Below are 16,180 nucleotides of genomic sequence, written 5' to 3' on the forward strand. Positions count from 1 at the left end.
AGCATTGTAGATTTTTAAAAATTTTTATTGAAATTTTTAAAATTGAAATATAGTTGATGTACAGTGATATTATGTTACAGGTGTATAGTATGGTAGTTTACAATTTTAAGGTTATATTTCATTTATAGTTATTAAAAAGCACTGGCTGTATTCACCCATATTGTATAATATATCCTTATAGCTTATTTTAAACCTAATAGTTTGTACCTCTTAATCCTCTACCCCTTTGCCTCTCCCCACTGGTAACCACTGGTTTGTTCTTTATATCTGTGAGTCTGCTTCCTTTTTGTTTTATTCACTAGTTTATTGTCTTTTTTGATTCCACATATAAGTGTTGTATAGATTCTGTATTAAAATGACAAGCCCCAAATCAGCCAATATAAGAATGAGTGAGGTTGTGGGTGGCATTTGTGTGTGGTTCCTGTCATGGTGACCTTGCCAGCTCCCCTAATATGTGGATGACTGACTGTCCTGAGCTCCAAGTGACTCTGTTTTGCTGGCACAGCCTAAATCCTTATGAGAAATTTTCAGTGATGAAGGGCAGTCTGAGTACATTTAGACTTGTAGCCACAAACCTAGCCCTCTGTGTAATGTAGTCTGATCTCTAATAAAGGAACGTCATTGACTTTTAAATTTCTGAGCAGAGGGATTGAAAAAAAAAAAACAACAACCCTCAAACAGAAGTGTTCTGTTAATGACTGTGATAGACCCCTTTGTTGTTTGAAGCCAACCCTCTTGCTGTGTCTCTGAAGAAAGGGCTGTGTTGGGGCTGGGTTGCACATTTCCCTGGCACTTTGCCCCGCCACCTCTTCCCTGAAAATATTTATGGAGATCTGGTGTGTTAATAAATTTAGAAGTGATTTAATGGCCGCATTGGCAGCGTGAGATAAAGCTGTTCAGTGTGTTGTTCGTTGTGTTTCTGGGTGGGGTGGAAGAGGGGAACGGAAAGCTCACTTTTTCCCTTTTGGAAACCTAACGCTCTGCTCTTTTGTTATCGCTCTTGTTCTCTAGGCATTAAGTGTCACCGAAACCCTGATTAAACCCTTGGAAAAATTCAGAAAAGAGCAACTCGGAGCTGTCAAGGTCGGTGTCTAATCTGAGCGCACTTGTAAACAGCCAGCGTAGACACCTCTGCTGCTGGAGCACACACTCGCTTCACACCAGGAAGGGGCTGTTGGAGACCAATGTCTGTTGTTTCATGTTTCAAATGTGTTGTATCCTCTTTGGGGGAATCTGAACGGGAAAACAAAAACACCTGGACTGGATGGTAAAACCTCTCGTACTCGGCTTTGGCTACACCTTTTCATATAGAGTTTTGAAAATATCTTTCACCCAGCAGCACATTTACCCTGTGCCAAGCATCTTATCTCTGTCAAGAGGGCACTGATTTCCTGCCTCAGTTGGGTGTCAGAGTGTAGCATCAAACGAGGGTTTGAGATTAGAAGTGCCGCTACACCGGCATGCCATTGAAACTAGAAAGAGAGTACTCGGTTATTCTGATATCCTTCCTTCCGTTTAATACAGATTTCTTGTGCTACTGTTGCGTGCTAGTGTTGTTATGGGTGCTGGGGATTTAAAAGTGAGTGAACCACAGACTCAGCTTTCAGAAGCTCTGAGATGTAGCCAGGATTTCTGGGAGTACTGTCGCAACTTTGCCACTGGGAGCCTGGGATGTATTTAGCAACTTGTAAGGTTTGCGAACTGAGCTTTGAAATTAGTTCAGAGAAATAATATCCACCAGCCTTTTCTGAAGGTTGTGCATGTACTTTAGGGAGGAAAAAGTAGCTTCTATGTGTGGTTGACCATTTTTGGCTTGGCCCAAGGAGAAGGGAATAAATAACATCAGTTTTAAGTAGAAAAGAGAGTTTTTATGTTTGTATTGTTTTTTCCCTCATACCTTGGGGATGTGAGTTTTTTTTTTTCCTTCGTAAACAAACTATTAAAATCCTTTTCTGTAAATAAACATTGTGGTCTTCCTGGCCATAGCTATACAGATGGGCCCAGAAAGGGCCAGCATTTTATGGACTTAGTTCTTCAAGTGACCTGTTAACATATTAGACACTTCTTTTCGGCATAGTTTTCAGTGAAGGGCTGTGTGTTGAGTGGAGGTCAGTGGGGATACCCCCCAGTCCTCATCCTAGGATTGTTTGCTGAGCTGCGCAAAGCTGCTGACTTGTAGCAGGACTTTGGGGGTCTGGCTTCACATTTATGACCTTGGGCAAGTAATTGGCTTTAGTTTCTTACTTGTAAAATGACAGACCAGGGATCTGACTGCTCTGCTTTGCAGTTTTATTATTCTGTTTTCTCCAGTCTTCTTGGGCTGTTTTAAAACTTGAATATCTTGGTACTTTCTCTTTGAACATTTCATTGGCAGACACTGAATGTAAATGTTGGGTGGTGGTGGACAGATATTATGGAAATGAAAAATGGATGTGACTTTATTAATAAATGTATTTCCTTTCTATTTATTTGCTGATCAGATTTTTAGAAATTTCTAGCTTCAAATTTTCTATTGATTCCTTCTCCTCTACAGACCTGTCTAGCTTCTCATGCTGTGGTTGTTCAAGGTGTGGTTGACCGTTGAACAACTCAGGTGTGGACTATGTGGGTCTACTTGGATATTTTTCACTACTAAATACTATAGTGCTACAGGGTTTGCAGTTGAGTGAACCCGTGAATGTAGGACCTTGTATATTGAGGACCGACTATAAGCTACCCTGGGAATTTTGGCTGCTCCCACGTTGATGTCCCTGACCTCCGAGTTGTTCAAGGCTCGGTTGTATAATTTGCAAAGCAGTTTGCAAAAATAAATTGCCATATTAAAAGATTTAATTATTTTAATGCTTTTAATCTGTGTTTTGATCTATTTAGTGGCCAAAATCTACCCTGAAGTCCCATTTCTTTCTTTCTTTCTTTCTTTCTTGGGTTCCTGGTTTCAGGTTTATGAAGGGTGTACCCTACACTGTCGTTCAGTACAGTGTGTGTGTTGACTGTCATACCTTGAGGAGGTCCCATCATGTGAGTCACAGGGAGTAGCCTTTTTTTTTTTTTTTTACTGGCAGTTTTGTGTATTATAGTAAAAAAAGAAAGATAACTTTCTAGGTTATATAGTGACATATAAGCATCTGTCTTTTTCATCAGATTGTTAAATCTTTAAGAGAAAAGACTATGCTTATTTATTTTCTGTTTCCGCTTCCCCCCATCTATTTGCCATGAAGTAATGGGGTTGGATGCCATGACTAGTTTTCTGAATGTTGAGTTTTAAGCTAGCTTTTTCACTTGCCTCATTCACCATCATCAAGAGATTCTTTAGTTTCTTTTCACTTTCTGCCATTAAAGTGGTATCATCTGCATATCCGAGGTTGTTGATATTTCTCCCAGCAATCTTGATTCCAGCTTGCGATTCATCCAGCCTGGCATTTCACACAATGTACTCTGCATATAAGTGTAATAAGCAGTGTGACAGTATTACAGTCTTAATGTATTCATTTCCCAATTTTGAATCAGGCCGTTGTTCCATGACTGGTTCTAAAGTTTGCTTCTTAACCTGCAAGGTTTCTCAGAAGGCGAGTAAGGTGGTATGGTATTCCCATCACTTTAAGCATTTTCCTCAGTTTGATCCATAGAGTCAAAGGCTTTCACCTAGTCAGTGAAGCAGAAGTAGGTGTTTTTTTTTGGGGGGGGGGGATTCCCTTGCTTTTCCTATGATCCAGCAGATGTTGGCAATTTGATCTCTGGTTCCTCTGCCTTTTCTAAATCCAGCTGTACATCTGGAAATTCCCAGTTTACGTTCTGTTGAAGCCTAGCTTGAAGGATTTTGAGCATTATCTTGCTAGCATGTGAAATGAACTAAGTCGTGGCATCCGGTCCCATCAATTCATGGCAAATAGATGGGGAAAAAACTGGGAACAGTGGCAGATTTTATTTTCTTGGACTCCAAAATCACTGTAGATGGTGACTGCAGCCCTGAAATTAAAAGATGCTTGCTCCATGGAAGGAAAGCTGTGACAAACCTGGACACCCATATTAAAAAGCAGAGACATCACTTTGCCGACCATAGTCAAAGCTGTGGTTTTTCCAGTAGTCATGTATGGATGTCAGAGTTGGACCCTAAAGAAGTCTGGGTGCTGAAGAATGGATGCTTTTGAATTGTGGTGCTTGAGGAGACTTTTGAGAGTCCCTTGGACAGCAAGGAGCTCAAACCAGTTAATCCTAAAGGAAATCAACCCTGAATATTCATTTGAAGGACTAATGTTGAAGCTCCAATACTTTGGCCACCTGATCCGAAGAGCTGACTCAGTGGAAAAGACCTTAATGCTGGGAAAGAAAGAGGACAAGAGGAGAAGGAGAGGGTGAGATGGTTGGACGGCATTACCGACTCAGTGAACATGAATCTGAGCAAGCTCGGGGAGACAGTGAAGATTAGGGAAGCCTGGCATGCTGCAGTTCATGGCGTTGCAGAGTTGGACACAACTTAGTGACTGAACAACAATGATTCCTTTGTTTTCTGCCAACCTCCACTCGACTGACTTTAAGTTATCTAATAAATAAACCAATTCTACCCTTAATTCTTGGCTTCCCAGGTGGCTCAGTGGTAAAGAATCCTCCCACCAATGCAGGAGATGCAGGAGATGTGGGTTCAATCCCTGGATAGGGAAGATCCTCTGGAGAAGGAAATGGCAGCCCACTCCAGTATTCTTGCCTGTGAAATCCCATGGACAGTGGAGCCTGGCGAGCTATAGTCCATGGGTTTGCAAAAGGTTGGACACGAATGAGTGACTAACACTTTCACTTTCACCCTTTATTCTAGAAGAACCAGGAAGGGGTTTATAACCTGGATATTTGATTTTCTCCATCTGTGCTTCCTAAACACCAATCAAGAACAATCACATGTTCTTGTTCCACTGATTTGTTTACTTACTTGAGATACTTAAAAAATAACTTTATTCTCTTAGCATGAAGATCTTTTAGAAAGTACCATGAAGCAGTTTTCATATGGGGGAGAAAAAACAAAAGTCTTTAAAAGCTGACCACAACAGAAGTTTTTGGATCTCCTTGTCAAAATGTTCATCTTCTTTTCCCTATCTGGAAAGTTTCTACCCTTTGACTTTATATGGAAGCTCTTTCAGTTCCCTTTACTCTATCATCAGTTTCCAGAATCCCAATGACATGGGAACTTGTGGTTTTAATGTAATCGAAACTGCCAGGTGGCTTTTATAAATAGGATTTTTTTAGGAGTCACTGGATCTTTCTTTTCTGCTGTTTTCTCTTCTGTTTGGATATATTCTCCATCAGTCGTGTCTGTTTGGTTTGAGCTTCAACTTCCATCCTGTAGGTTCTGACACTTTTTCTCATGTGCTTGCCGGGTTCTTACCACTATGTAAAGAGACCCAATTCCCACTGCAGGATGCAGGTGGTCCTGTGCTGTGTCCCAGCAGTTCGGAGTTTTCCTGTTGGCTTCCTCAGCTTTATGTCCTCTGAAACTCTTCTCCCTTCCCTAGAAGCTTGCCACTTATTCCCAAGCGTCTGCATACACTTGTCGATAACCATTGCTCATTAACTGTCGGTTTATCCACAGGAAACTAATACAGGCACCAGACAGCATCAGAGCCAAGTGCGTTGTGTACAAACTCCAAGAAGTACTAGCACTTGCTAAGGGTTACAGTGGGACAGTATCAGTTGGGAGAACTTAAAGTTGCTTTTTTTCTGTAAGTGGCAGGATGCAAGTATCAAATGGATACAGCAAAATCCTATGGATAATTTATAGAGCCTATTCAAATTCTGGGGCTTCCTGGTGGCTCAGTTGGTAAAGTATCTGCTTGCTAATGCAGGAGACCCGTGTTTGATCCCTGGGTCGGGAAGATCCCCTGGAGAAGGAAATGGCGACCCATTCCAGTATTCTTGCCTGGAGAATCCCATGGACAGATGAGCCTGGTGGGCTACAGTCCATGGGGTCACAAAGAGACAGACTCGACTGAAATGACTTAGCACGCAAAATGCCCTGTTTTATTCAGTAGAATAAAAAGATTAACCGCAAGAGTTAAAAAATGTTTATATCGTAAATTAAAACTTAGCAGCCCAGCCATTACCATACTCTCACCTCTTTACAAGGCTGTGTTTTGTGAATAAATGTTGAATAGAAATTGACTTCCTGAGATTCTGTAAATGACTGCAAAATACAGGTAAAAAAGCAAATCTGAATAATTTCTCAATAATGTTTGATAGAGCAGAAAAAGTGTGACTTAATCACATTTCTTTCATTTTAGTATCACAATAATAAAACCACTTATCAGGCCTATTATATGGCACAGTATGAGATATATGGTAAGTATATCTGGGATATACATTAAATTCCCTACTTACGAACCTTTAGATTGGAAACTTTCAAAGATGTGAACGTGCGTTCCGTCAACATGAGGCATGAGTGAGCTTGCAGCTTGCCCTCCATCTGCTATTGCTGACGACCCTTCAGCTCTACCATCTCCCACCTCCTCTCCCTCCTCTGGTCAGTAACACTTCTTGCCTGTTCACTCCATGCCAGCCCCTGTATACCAGCCAGGGTCCTGTACTACTGTGCTTTTCAAGATACTGTACTGTAAGATTAAAAATGTTTTCTTTATTTCTGTGTTTGTTTTCTATATATTCTTTGTGTGGAAAGTATTATAAACCTATTACAGTACAGTACTGTTTAGCTGATTGTGTTAGTTGGGTATCTAGGCTAACTTTGTTGGACTTAGGGACAAACTGGACTTATGAGCATTTTCTTAGATAACAGCTCATTTGTTTGTAGGGGACTTAATGTACAACTGTGAATTAAAATACTGTCCAGTCTTCAAGAAATTGGCGAGTCTGTGGGGAAGATGTTAAAAAAACATACCAATAAACATGCACTGTGAAAAGTGCCCTAGGGCTTCCCTGGTGGCTCAGTGGTGGGGAGTCTGCCTGCCAGTGTAGGAGACGTGGGTTTTGATTCCTGATCCGGAAGGATCCATGTGCCATGGAGCAATCAAGCCCACAGGCCACAACTATTGAGCCTGTGCCCTCGAGCCGGGAGCCAGAACTGCCGAAGCCTGAATGCTCTAGAGCCTGCACTCCACAACAAGAGAAGTCACCACAGCGGGAAGCCGGTGCGCCGCAGCTGCAGAGTAGCCAGCTCTCGACAACTAGAGAAAACCCGTGCAGCAGTGAACACCCAGAACAGCCAAATATAAATAAATAAGTTGCTGCTGCTGCTGCTAAGTCGCTTCAGTTGTGTCCGACTCTGTGCGACCCCATAGACAGCAGCCCACCAGGTTCCCCCGTCCCTGGGATTCTCTAGGCAAGAATATTGGAGTGGTTGCCATTTCCTTCTCCAGTGCATGAAAGGGAAAAGTGAAAGTGAAGTTGCTCAGTAGTGTCTGACTCTTCGCGACCCCATGGGCTGCAGCCTACCAGGCTCCTCCGTCCATGGGGTTTCCCAGGCAAGAGTACTGGAGTGGGGTGCCATTGCCTTCTCCGATATAAGTATTAGTGAATAAAATGAAAAAAAAGTGCGCTAACAAGAGAAAGCATCAGTGCTCTATATGGGCGGCCTGTCATCTCAGTTTTGGACCTGATTATCCCTCATTTTGAATTGTATTTCTGCCCCTTAAGTAGCTCTGTGATTTGGGGCAAATTACTTAAGGCCTCTAAGCCTCAGTTTCTTGACCTTTAAAATGGGACCCATCACACCTGTCCCCAAAGGTTATCACAAGGCTTTGGTGCATTTGATAACATATTTCTGGGGTCTAGTGCAGGGCCTGGCATATACACTGTTGCAGTTCTTTTATGATCCCCTTTGTGACTTGCTCTGTATCGGCTTGCTAACAATAACTGCTTAGGTTTTACTCCAGTCTTTGCCTGCCAGGTTCAAGCACTGGTCAGACAGTGCTCAGGTGATGGATTGGTGACTTGGGAGCAAGTGCTGAGGAGCCAGCAGGGGCAGTTTTTCGGCGTCGGTGCCTCTACAGCCATAGGCCTCCACCTTCCTTTGTTCTCTGACCAGTGTCCCCTGGGCATCTACCAGGTGTGGGGATAAAGGCTGACTTCTCAACGCTTTGGAGAGGCTGAAAGAGCTTAAAGGCAGGAGAGGGTGTGGGTTGGATAGGGCAAATGGACTGTCAAGGAGAAGAGGTGACATTGGTGCAGGAGATGAGGGAACGGGCTGTTTCCCCACTGGAGAAGTCAAGGAGTGCTTCATGGAAGAGGTGGCATTTCACCTGGGTTGTGAGGTGTTGGTGGACCAGCAGAGAAGAGCAGGGATTTCAAAACGCTGGTTGCCCTGGATATGCAGGAAGAAGTGCTCCTGCCAAGTGTGTTACATGTGCTATGAGTTTTATTTCTTGCAAGTGTGGGCATTGCAGTTGTGCTAAAAGTCACTTCAGTCGTGTCTGACTCTTTGCGATCCCGTGGACTGTATCCTGCCAGGTTCCTCTGTTGATGGGATTTTCTAGACAAGACTACTGGAGTGGGTAGTCATTCCCTTGTCCAGGGGATCTTCTCAACCCAGGGATTGAACCCAGCTCTCCTGCTCTGCAGGTGGATTCTTTACCATCTGAACCACCAAGGGAGCCCTCGTGTGTGCATTATCCCCACCTTTTAATTTAAATAAAAAGAGAGTTGGAATCTCTAAGAACATATTTAAGCTCTTGTCTGGACTAGTCGGGCCTTACGATTTGCTGTTCATAGTCTGAAAATAAAAGTCTTTTCATTTCCTCAAACTAGAAAATTTGTAAAATACCAAAAATATGTAAAAAGGAAAGTTACCTTGTAATTTAAAAATTTCCCCTTCTTCTAAGACGAAACAAAATATTCTAGTAAATGTGGATAGTTTACAAGTGTTTTCAAACTTTTGTGAATTTTCTGTATTCTTTACTAATTTTTCTGTGGAAGTGTAATGTATGCTTTGAGCAAAAAATTACTTCATAAAGAATATTTTATGTGTCAGGAATGTTGACTCCCCTTCTTCCATATTAATTGTATCTTTTCCCTGCCAATTGTTGGCCTTTTGCCTTATTTATTGTATAGTTTTGCTATCTAGAAGTTCTTATGGCTTCTTCCGTTTCTCTTTTCCTCGCAAATTCCTTCTCTGTTCTGAGATCTGATGAAAATGCTCTTTTTTGGCTTCATTTTTTACTTGTGACTCTTCAGTCCATCTGGAATTAATTTTGATTTGAGACTTTCTCTTTTTATTTCCAACTACTTAACCAGTTATACCACACCATTGGTTGAATAATAGTTTTTTATTCCATGATTTGTTATAACACCTGTAAATATATATACTATATATATATGTTTTTGGCTTCCCTGGTGGCTCAAGTGGTAAAGAATCTGCCTGCAACGTGAGAGACCCAGATTTGATCCCTGGGTCGGGAAGATCCCCTGGAGAAGGGCACGGCAACCCAGTCCAGTATTCTTGCCTGGAGAATCCCATGAATAGAGAATCCTGGTGGGCTACAGTCCATGGGGTCACAAAGAGTAAGACACGACTGAGCAATTAATGCTTTGACTTTTTTTTCATATATAGGTTTATTTCTAATATATTAAAAAAACCTGAGTATTTTAGTTTTGTTTCTTAGATTTAAAAATTGCTCCTCCATTTACATAGTGTACATCTTATTTGACTGGTTATGCTGTTTTAAGTAACAGCTGTTCTTCACTTTTTTTTTTGCATGTGTGATTTTATAACATTACAAATTGACTTCCCATGAGCCATCTTTAACTTGTAAACATTTTTTCTGGCTTACTCATGTTTGTTTGGCTTACTGAAGTTGAATGATTCTATGAAGACCTATAAGACCTTCTAGAAGTAACACCCGAAAAAGATATCCTTTTCATCATAGGGGACTGGAATGCAAAAGTAGGAAGTTAAGAGATACCTGGAGTAACAGGCAAATCTGGCCTTGGAGTACAGAATGAAGCAGGGCAAAGACTAACAGAGTTTTGCCAAGAGAATGCACTGGTTGTAGCAAACACCTTCTTCCAACAACAAAAGAGAAGACTCTTCACATGGACATAACCAGATGGTCAATACCAAAATCAGGTTGATTATATTCTTTGCAGCCAAAGATGAAGAAGCTCTATGCAGTCAGGAAAAACAAGACTGGGAGCTGACAGTGGCTCAGATCATGAACTCCTTATTGCCAAATTCAGACTTAAATTGAAGGAAGTAGGGAAAACCACTAGACCATTCAGATATGACCTAAATCAACCCCCTTAAGATTGTACAGTGAAAGTGACAAATAGATTCATGGGATTAGATCTGCTAGACAGAGTACCTGAAGAACTATGGACAGAGGTTCATGATGTTGTACAGGAGGCAGTGATCAGGACCATCCTCAAGAAAAATGCAAAAAGGCAAAATGGTTGTCTGAGGAGGCCTTACAAATAGCTGGGAGAGATAAGAAAGCCTTCCTTAGCGATCAGTGCAAAGAAATAGAGGAAAACAATAGAATGGGAAAGACTAGAGATCTCTTCAAGAAAACTAGAGATACCAAGGGAAATTTTCATGTAAAGATGGGCACAATAAAGGACAGAAATGGTATGGACCTAAGAGAAGCAGAAGATATTAAGAAGAGGTGGCAAGAATACACAGAAGAACTATACAAAAAAGATCTTCATGACCCAGATAACCACATGGTGTGATCACTGGACTAGAGCCAGACATCCTGGAGTGCAAAGTCAAGTGGGCCTTAGGAAGAATCACTACGAACAAAGCTAGTGGAGGTGATGGAATTCCAGTTGAACTATTTAAAATCCTAAAAGATGATTCTGTGAAAATGCTGCATTCAATATGCTAGCAAATTGGGAAAACTCAGCAGCGGCCACAGGACTGGAAAAGGTTGGTTTTCGTTCCAATCCCAAAGAAAGGAAATGCCAAAGAATGTTCAAACTACCGCACAATTGCACTCATCTCACATGCTAGCAAAGTAATGCTCAAAATTCTTCAAGCCAGGCTTCAATAGTACGTGAACTGTGAGCTTCCAGATGTTCAAGCTGGATTTAGAAAAGGCAGAGGAACCAGAGATCAAATTGCCAACATCGGTTGGATCATCAAAAAAGCAAGAGAATTACAGAAAAATATCTACTTCTGCTTTTTGATTATGCCAAAGTCTTTGACTATGTAGATCACAGAAACTGTGAAAAATTCTTAAGGAGATGGGACTACTAGACCACCTTACCTGCCTCCTGAGAAATCTTTATGCAGGTCAAGAAGCAACAGTTAGAACTGAAAAATTCTTAAGGAGATGGGACTACTAGACCACCTTACCTGCCTCCTGAGAAATCTTTATGCAGGTCAAGAAGCAACAGTTAGAACTGTACATGGAACATCAGACTGGTTCCAATCAGAAAAGGAGTACATCAAGGCTGTATATTGTCACCCTGCTTATTTAACTTATGTGCAGAGTACATCATGAGAAACGCTGGGCTGGATTAAGCAAGAGTTGGAATCAAGATTGCTGGGAGAAATATCAATAACCTCAAATATACAGATGACATCACCCTTATGGCAGAAAGTGAAGAGGAACTGAAGACCCTCTTGATGAAAGTGAAAGAGGAGAGTGAAAAAGCTGGCTTAAAACTCAACATTAAAAAAACTAAGATCATGGCATCCCGTCCCATCACTTCATGGCAAGTAGATGGGGAAACAGTGGAAACAGTGACAGACTTTATTTTTTGAGGCTCCAAAATCGCTGCAGATGATGACTGCAGCCATGAAATTAAAAGATGCTTGCTCATTGGAAGAAAAGCTATGAGCAATCTAGACAGCATATTAAAAAGCAGAGATGTTACTTTGCTGACAAGGGCCTGTCTAGTCAAAGCTGTGTTTTTTCCAGTAGTCATGTATGGACGTGAGAGCTGGACCATAAAGAAAGCTAAGCGCCAAAGAATTGATGCTTTTGATTTGTGGTGTTGGAGAAGACTCGTGAGAGTTCCTTGTGCTGCAAGGAGATCCAACCAGTCAATCCTAAAGGAGTCCTTGAATATTCATTGGAAGGACTGATACTGAAACTCCAATACTTTGGCCACCTGATGCAAAGAGCTGACTCATTGGAAAAGACCCTGATGCTGGGAAAGATCGAAGGCAAGAGGAGAAGAGGATGGCAGAGGATGAGCTGGTTGTATGGCATCACTGACTTGATGGACATGAATTTGAACAATCTCCGGGAGTTGTTGAAGGACTGGGAAGCTTGGCGTGCTGCAGTCCATGGGGTCTCAAAGAGTTGGACAGGACTGAGCAGCTTAACTGACTCATGTTAAACCTAAAACATAAGGTTTTTTTGTTGTCATCATTTAAAAATCATTGAGTCTTTCAGCTGTTCCAGAAAAATCAGTGGAGCGGCCTAAATAGTGGGCTTATAGGTCCACATGGCAAAAGCCTGCTGGGGCTCTGTAATGGCTGCCTGCCTCTCTCTCTGATATAGATGTGGGCTGGCTGGTTAGCCCTTGCCTCCACTTTTCCTTACTGAGTTTACTTCCAGCTTGACCCAGACTCACTTGAGTAATGCTGTTTCCTAAAACAGTTTTCATTGTAGTAATTTGATCCTTGAATAGAGCCTTTTGTCTCATATTACTCTATTTTATTTTTTTATTGGAATATGATTGCTTTAAAGTGTGTTGTTTGTTTCTGCTGTACAACATCATGAGTCAGCTATATGTATACATATATCCCCTTTCTGGTGACCCTCCCTCCCCACTTATGCCTTCCCACCTCTCTAGGTCATCACAGAGCACCAGGCTGGGCCCCCTGTGTTACACAGCAGCTTCCCACAAACTGTCTGTTTTGCATATGGTGGTGTATTTATTTCAGTGCTGCTCTGTTAATTTGTCCCACCCTCTGCTTCCTTATCTATCTCCACAAGTCTTTTCTCTATGTCTGCACTTCTGTTCCTGCCCTGCAAACGGGTTCATTGATATTTATTTTTCTAGATTCCGTATATATGTGTTAATATGCAATATTTGTTTTTCTGACTTACTTCACTCTATCACTTCAACTGACTCAATTTTGTTCCCTTTTATGGCTAATTTATTTTATATTTGTGTGTGTGTGTATATGTGTATATATACATGTATGTATATATATGTATAAATCCATATGTGTATGTGTATCCTGTATTGCAATGTTGAAAAGACTCCATTCTTTATTGAATGCTACTTGAACACAGCCCCTTTTAAAATTCATAATTAAGTGCCCAAAGTCACGAGTACAAAGAAACAGAATATTCTATAGAGACACTGAGAAAAAAAATGCAAGGAGAGACAATTATCTGAATCTTAAGATTCAAAAACGAAACACAGCAGCATTTGTATAGTATCATACCAAATATGAACAAATGTATTTTCACTCAAATTGGTGGGCGTGATGTTGTTTCTTGGCTAGATGCTTTCTTCGCAGTGGCTTGATGGCACCGTTTTCTTTCATTCCAGACTTAACCCACGTCCTCATTTACATGCCCCACTATTTCCGCGTGTGCTGGGTGTTTTGACTGCTGACTGTAGCATCGTTGCTTCCTTTGTCCCCTTCTGTGATTCAGATGAAACCAAAGGGGTAAACACGTTTTCAGTATTCTCTGAATACTAATCTGCAAAGATAGGAAGCATTTTTAACCACATGATGTTGTGTTGCCACGTACTTGTGGTAAATGCAGCTGTGTTACCTCCATTCCTGTCTGGTTTTAAACCTGAGAAACCGATGCTCAGAGAAGGCTGTGACCCCGGGGGCAGAGCCACAGGGTCATAGTGGCCGCTGGAACCTGCGTCTTCTGACACCTAATCCAGTGCACACTGTGCAGAATGAACTTGTAAAAATAGTGGAGATTTTAAAGTAGTGGCCATATGTTCCATTTAGTTTATTTTCTGTTAGTCATTTAAATCATTCAGGAAGTGCATCATAATAAAAAACAGAAAAGAGAGAGTAACCATGTAATATTAATGCCTTAAGCGTAAAAAAAAAAATAGTTGTAAATTAAACCTAGGGCATAGAGAAAAAAAATGCTTCCATTTCAGTGAAAGTTGGACCGTTCTCATGTATAGGTGAACTGTAGGATGACAGAATTTTAGGATTGGTTCTAAGAATGATCCAGGACAAAACTGAATTCCTGATCTATTTTTTTTTTAATATTTAGGTTTTATGACAGTATTTTTTTTGGCCACACCACACAATGGCATGTGGGGGCCATGTGGGGTGTTAGTTCCCAGACCGGGGATGGAAGCCACCCACCCACCCCCTGCTGTGGAAGCATGGAGTCTTAACCACTGGGCCGCCAAGGAAGTCCCCTGCTCTTTTAAATAGAAAAACTAAGGTTTTATATGGTTAAGTGTTTTGTTTTTGCCCTTGGAGATGTGCGGCTAGTTGGTAATGAAACTTGGAGTAGAAATGGGAAGAAGCATCAGTTCTGAGTCTTGCGTCTTCGTCAGCGTGGGGATTGATTTAGTCTTTAGGTGAGCCGGCAGAGCTTCGTTCCCAGGGTCTCACACGGTTTGTAGTCCCGTGGAGAAAAAAAAATGATAAATGCAGAGAAATACAATTTTTGTGCTTTATTTACCCCTTTTGCTTAATAGGAAGATCATGCCAGAAAAAGCTGGGACAGTTCATTAGTTTTGACTTTATAAAATAGAAGCTGGAAAATAGGGAAGGGAACGTTCGTTTCTAGGAGGCCTGGGAGAGTTGGGGAGAGTTCGAAGTGAATAAAAACATTTTGACAGCAGGAGAACATCACGTGAGCTCATTGGTGCTCAGAAATGTTGGCAGGCAGTTTTGGGGGAGGTTGTCTCCGCTGTACTAAAAAAATTGGTTCCTTGTTTTCTCTAAAAGCTACTCTAGCAAAAGGAAAACAAATACTATTTCTTGGCAATGCCTGAGAAATGTTTGTAATGTTAACCAAAGGATCTCAGTAGAAGTATGTCAGTATTATTTTAGGCCCTGTGGATCTATTGATAAATATTCTAGACAGTGTTATAGAAATCACTGCTGAAATTTGGGTAAGTAGTTGACATTTCTGGTCAGAGGATTTTATTGTTACATTTATACTAGACAATTAGGGAAGATTTTTTTCCCAAGATGTGTGTTTTTTTTTTCCCTCCTCCTAACGGTGATTATAAATAATTTTTAAATGTAGATCAAAACTTACTCAGTTTTACGTGAATTCCATTTCTATGCCAGAATCTGTAGCAAGTTTGCTTTTTTAAGCTTTATGGTCTTATTATGTTTTCATCCTAAATTTTTTTTTTTTAAATGGACAAGTGAATGGCATTAATTCCAAACACTGATAGGTATGAGGGGTTGAAAATAACAGGCTAGGAAAAAAGTTCATTAAAGGAAAAAGTGAAAAGGTAAGTGATTCTTCAATCTTAATGCTGTCTTGATGATTAATAAACAGTGGCTTGGCTGCAGATAGATTTTCCAGATAACTTTTTCACACTTCATGGTACTTTCTTTTATTTTTGGATATTTTTCATATTTTGATCTCCCTAGTCAATTACTGTATATGCCTCCTCCCCCACCCCCATTTAATCATACTTGTTTATGTTTTTCTTATCTGCAGGAAGAAAAAAAGAAGTTTGACAAAGAGACTGAAAGGAACTATAGCCTAATTGATAAACATTTGAATTTATCAGCAAAAAAGAAAGACTCACATTTACAAGAGGTATTGTTTTTATTTTTCTTTTAACTTGTTTGTAAAATTTAATAATCAGTGCATGTCTTTTTTTAATGAGCTTTTATTTTGAAAATGTTTCATCTAGGTTTATTAGAGATAGAAAAAATGACTAGATATCGCCTAGTCATTTGATATGAATTTAAATAACTCTTTTGGAATAAGACAAAATAAGACTTCATAGAGTGATTAATGCAGTGTGGGTTCAGAGTATTAGAAGTTTTGGTTCTGAGTATATTTTCCCAGGAACAACCATTTTAACTAGCATCACTGAGAAAAGATATGTTATTTTCAGGAATAGATTATTAATTAACTTTCAAGATGTGTTGAAAAAGTGAATTGAATAAGCTCCTATACCATTTGGCTTCTATGTGAAGGCAGCATTAATCTTACCTAACGCTGAAGATTGAGGAGTTTTTCAGCTTCTTTGGAAAGAGAGCATCTGTTTTACTTGTGTTAATAGACTTGCTTCTTTTGGAGGGAGCCGTATGTAAGGAGAAAGGAAT

The 16,180-nt window shown here is 40.6% G+C and overlaps 1 protein-coding gene across 4 annotated transcripts in view; it reads left to right on the forward strand.

Annotated features, from left to right (window-relative positions):
- ARHGAP10 (Rho GTPase activating protein 10) overlaps positions 1-16,180 on the forward strand; it is a 358,841-nt gene that overhangs the window by 115,724 nt on the left and 226,937 nt on the right. For all 4 annotated transcript variants that reach the window (XM_081544290.1, XM_081544292.1, XM_081544291.1 and 1 more), the window contains exons 4-5: positions 1,012-1,083; positions 15,564-15,665. In XM_081544290.1, the coding sequence (XP_081400416.1) occupies positions 1,012-1,083; positions 15,564-15,665 (174 nt within the window). The remainder of the gene's footprint in view (positions 1-1,011; positions 1,084-15,563; positions 15,666-16,180) is intronic.

The sequence above is a fragment of the Giraffa tippelskirchi genome, chromosome 11 (assembly GCF_054371585.1).
Source record: "Giraffa tippelskirchi isolate mGirTip1 chromosome 11, T2T-mGirTip1v1.2.pri, whole genome shotgun sequence".
In the NCBI taxonomy this organism is placed as follows: Eukaryota; Metazoa; Chordata; class Mammalia; order Artiodactyla; family Giraffidae; genus Giraffa; species Giraffa tippelskirchi.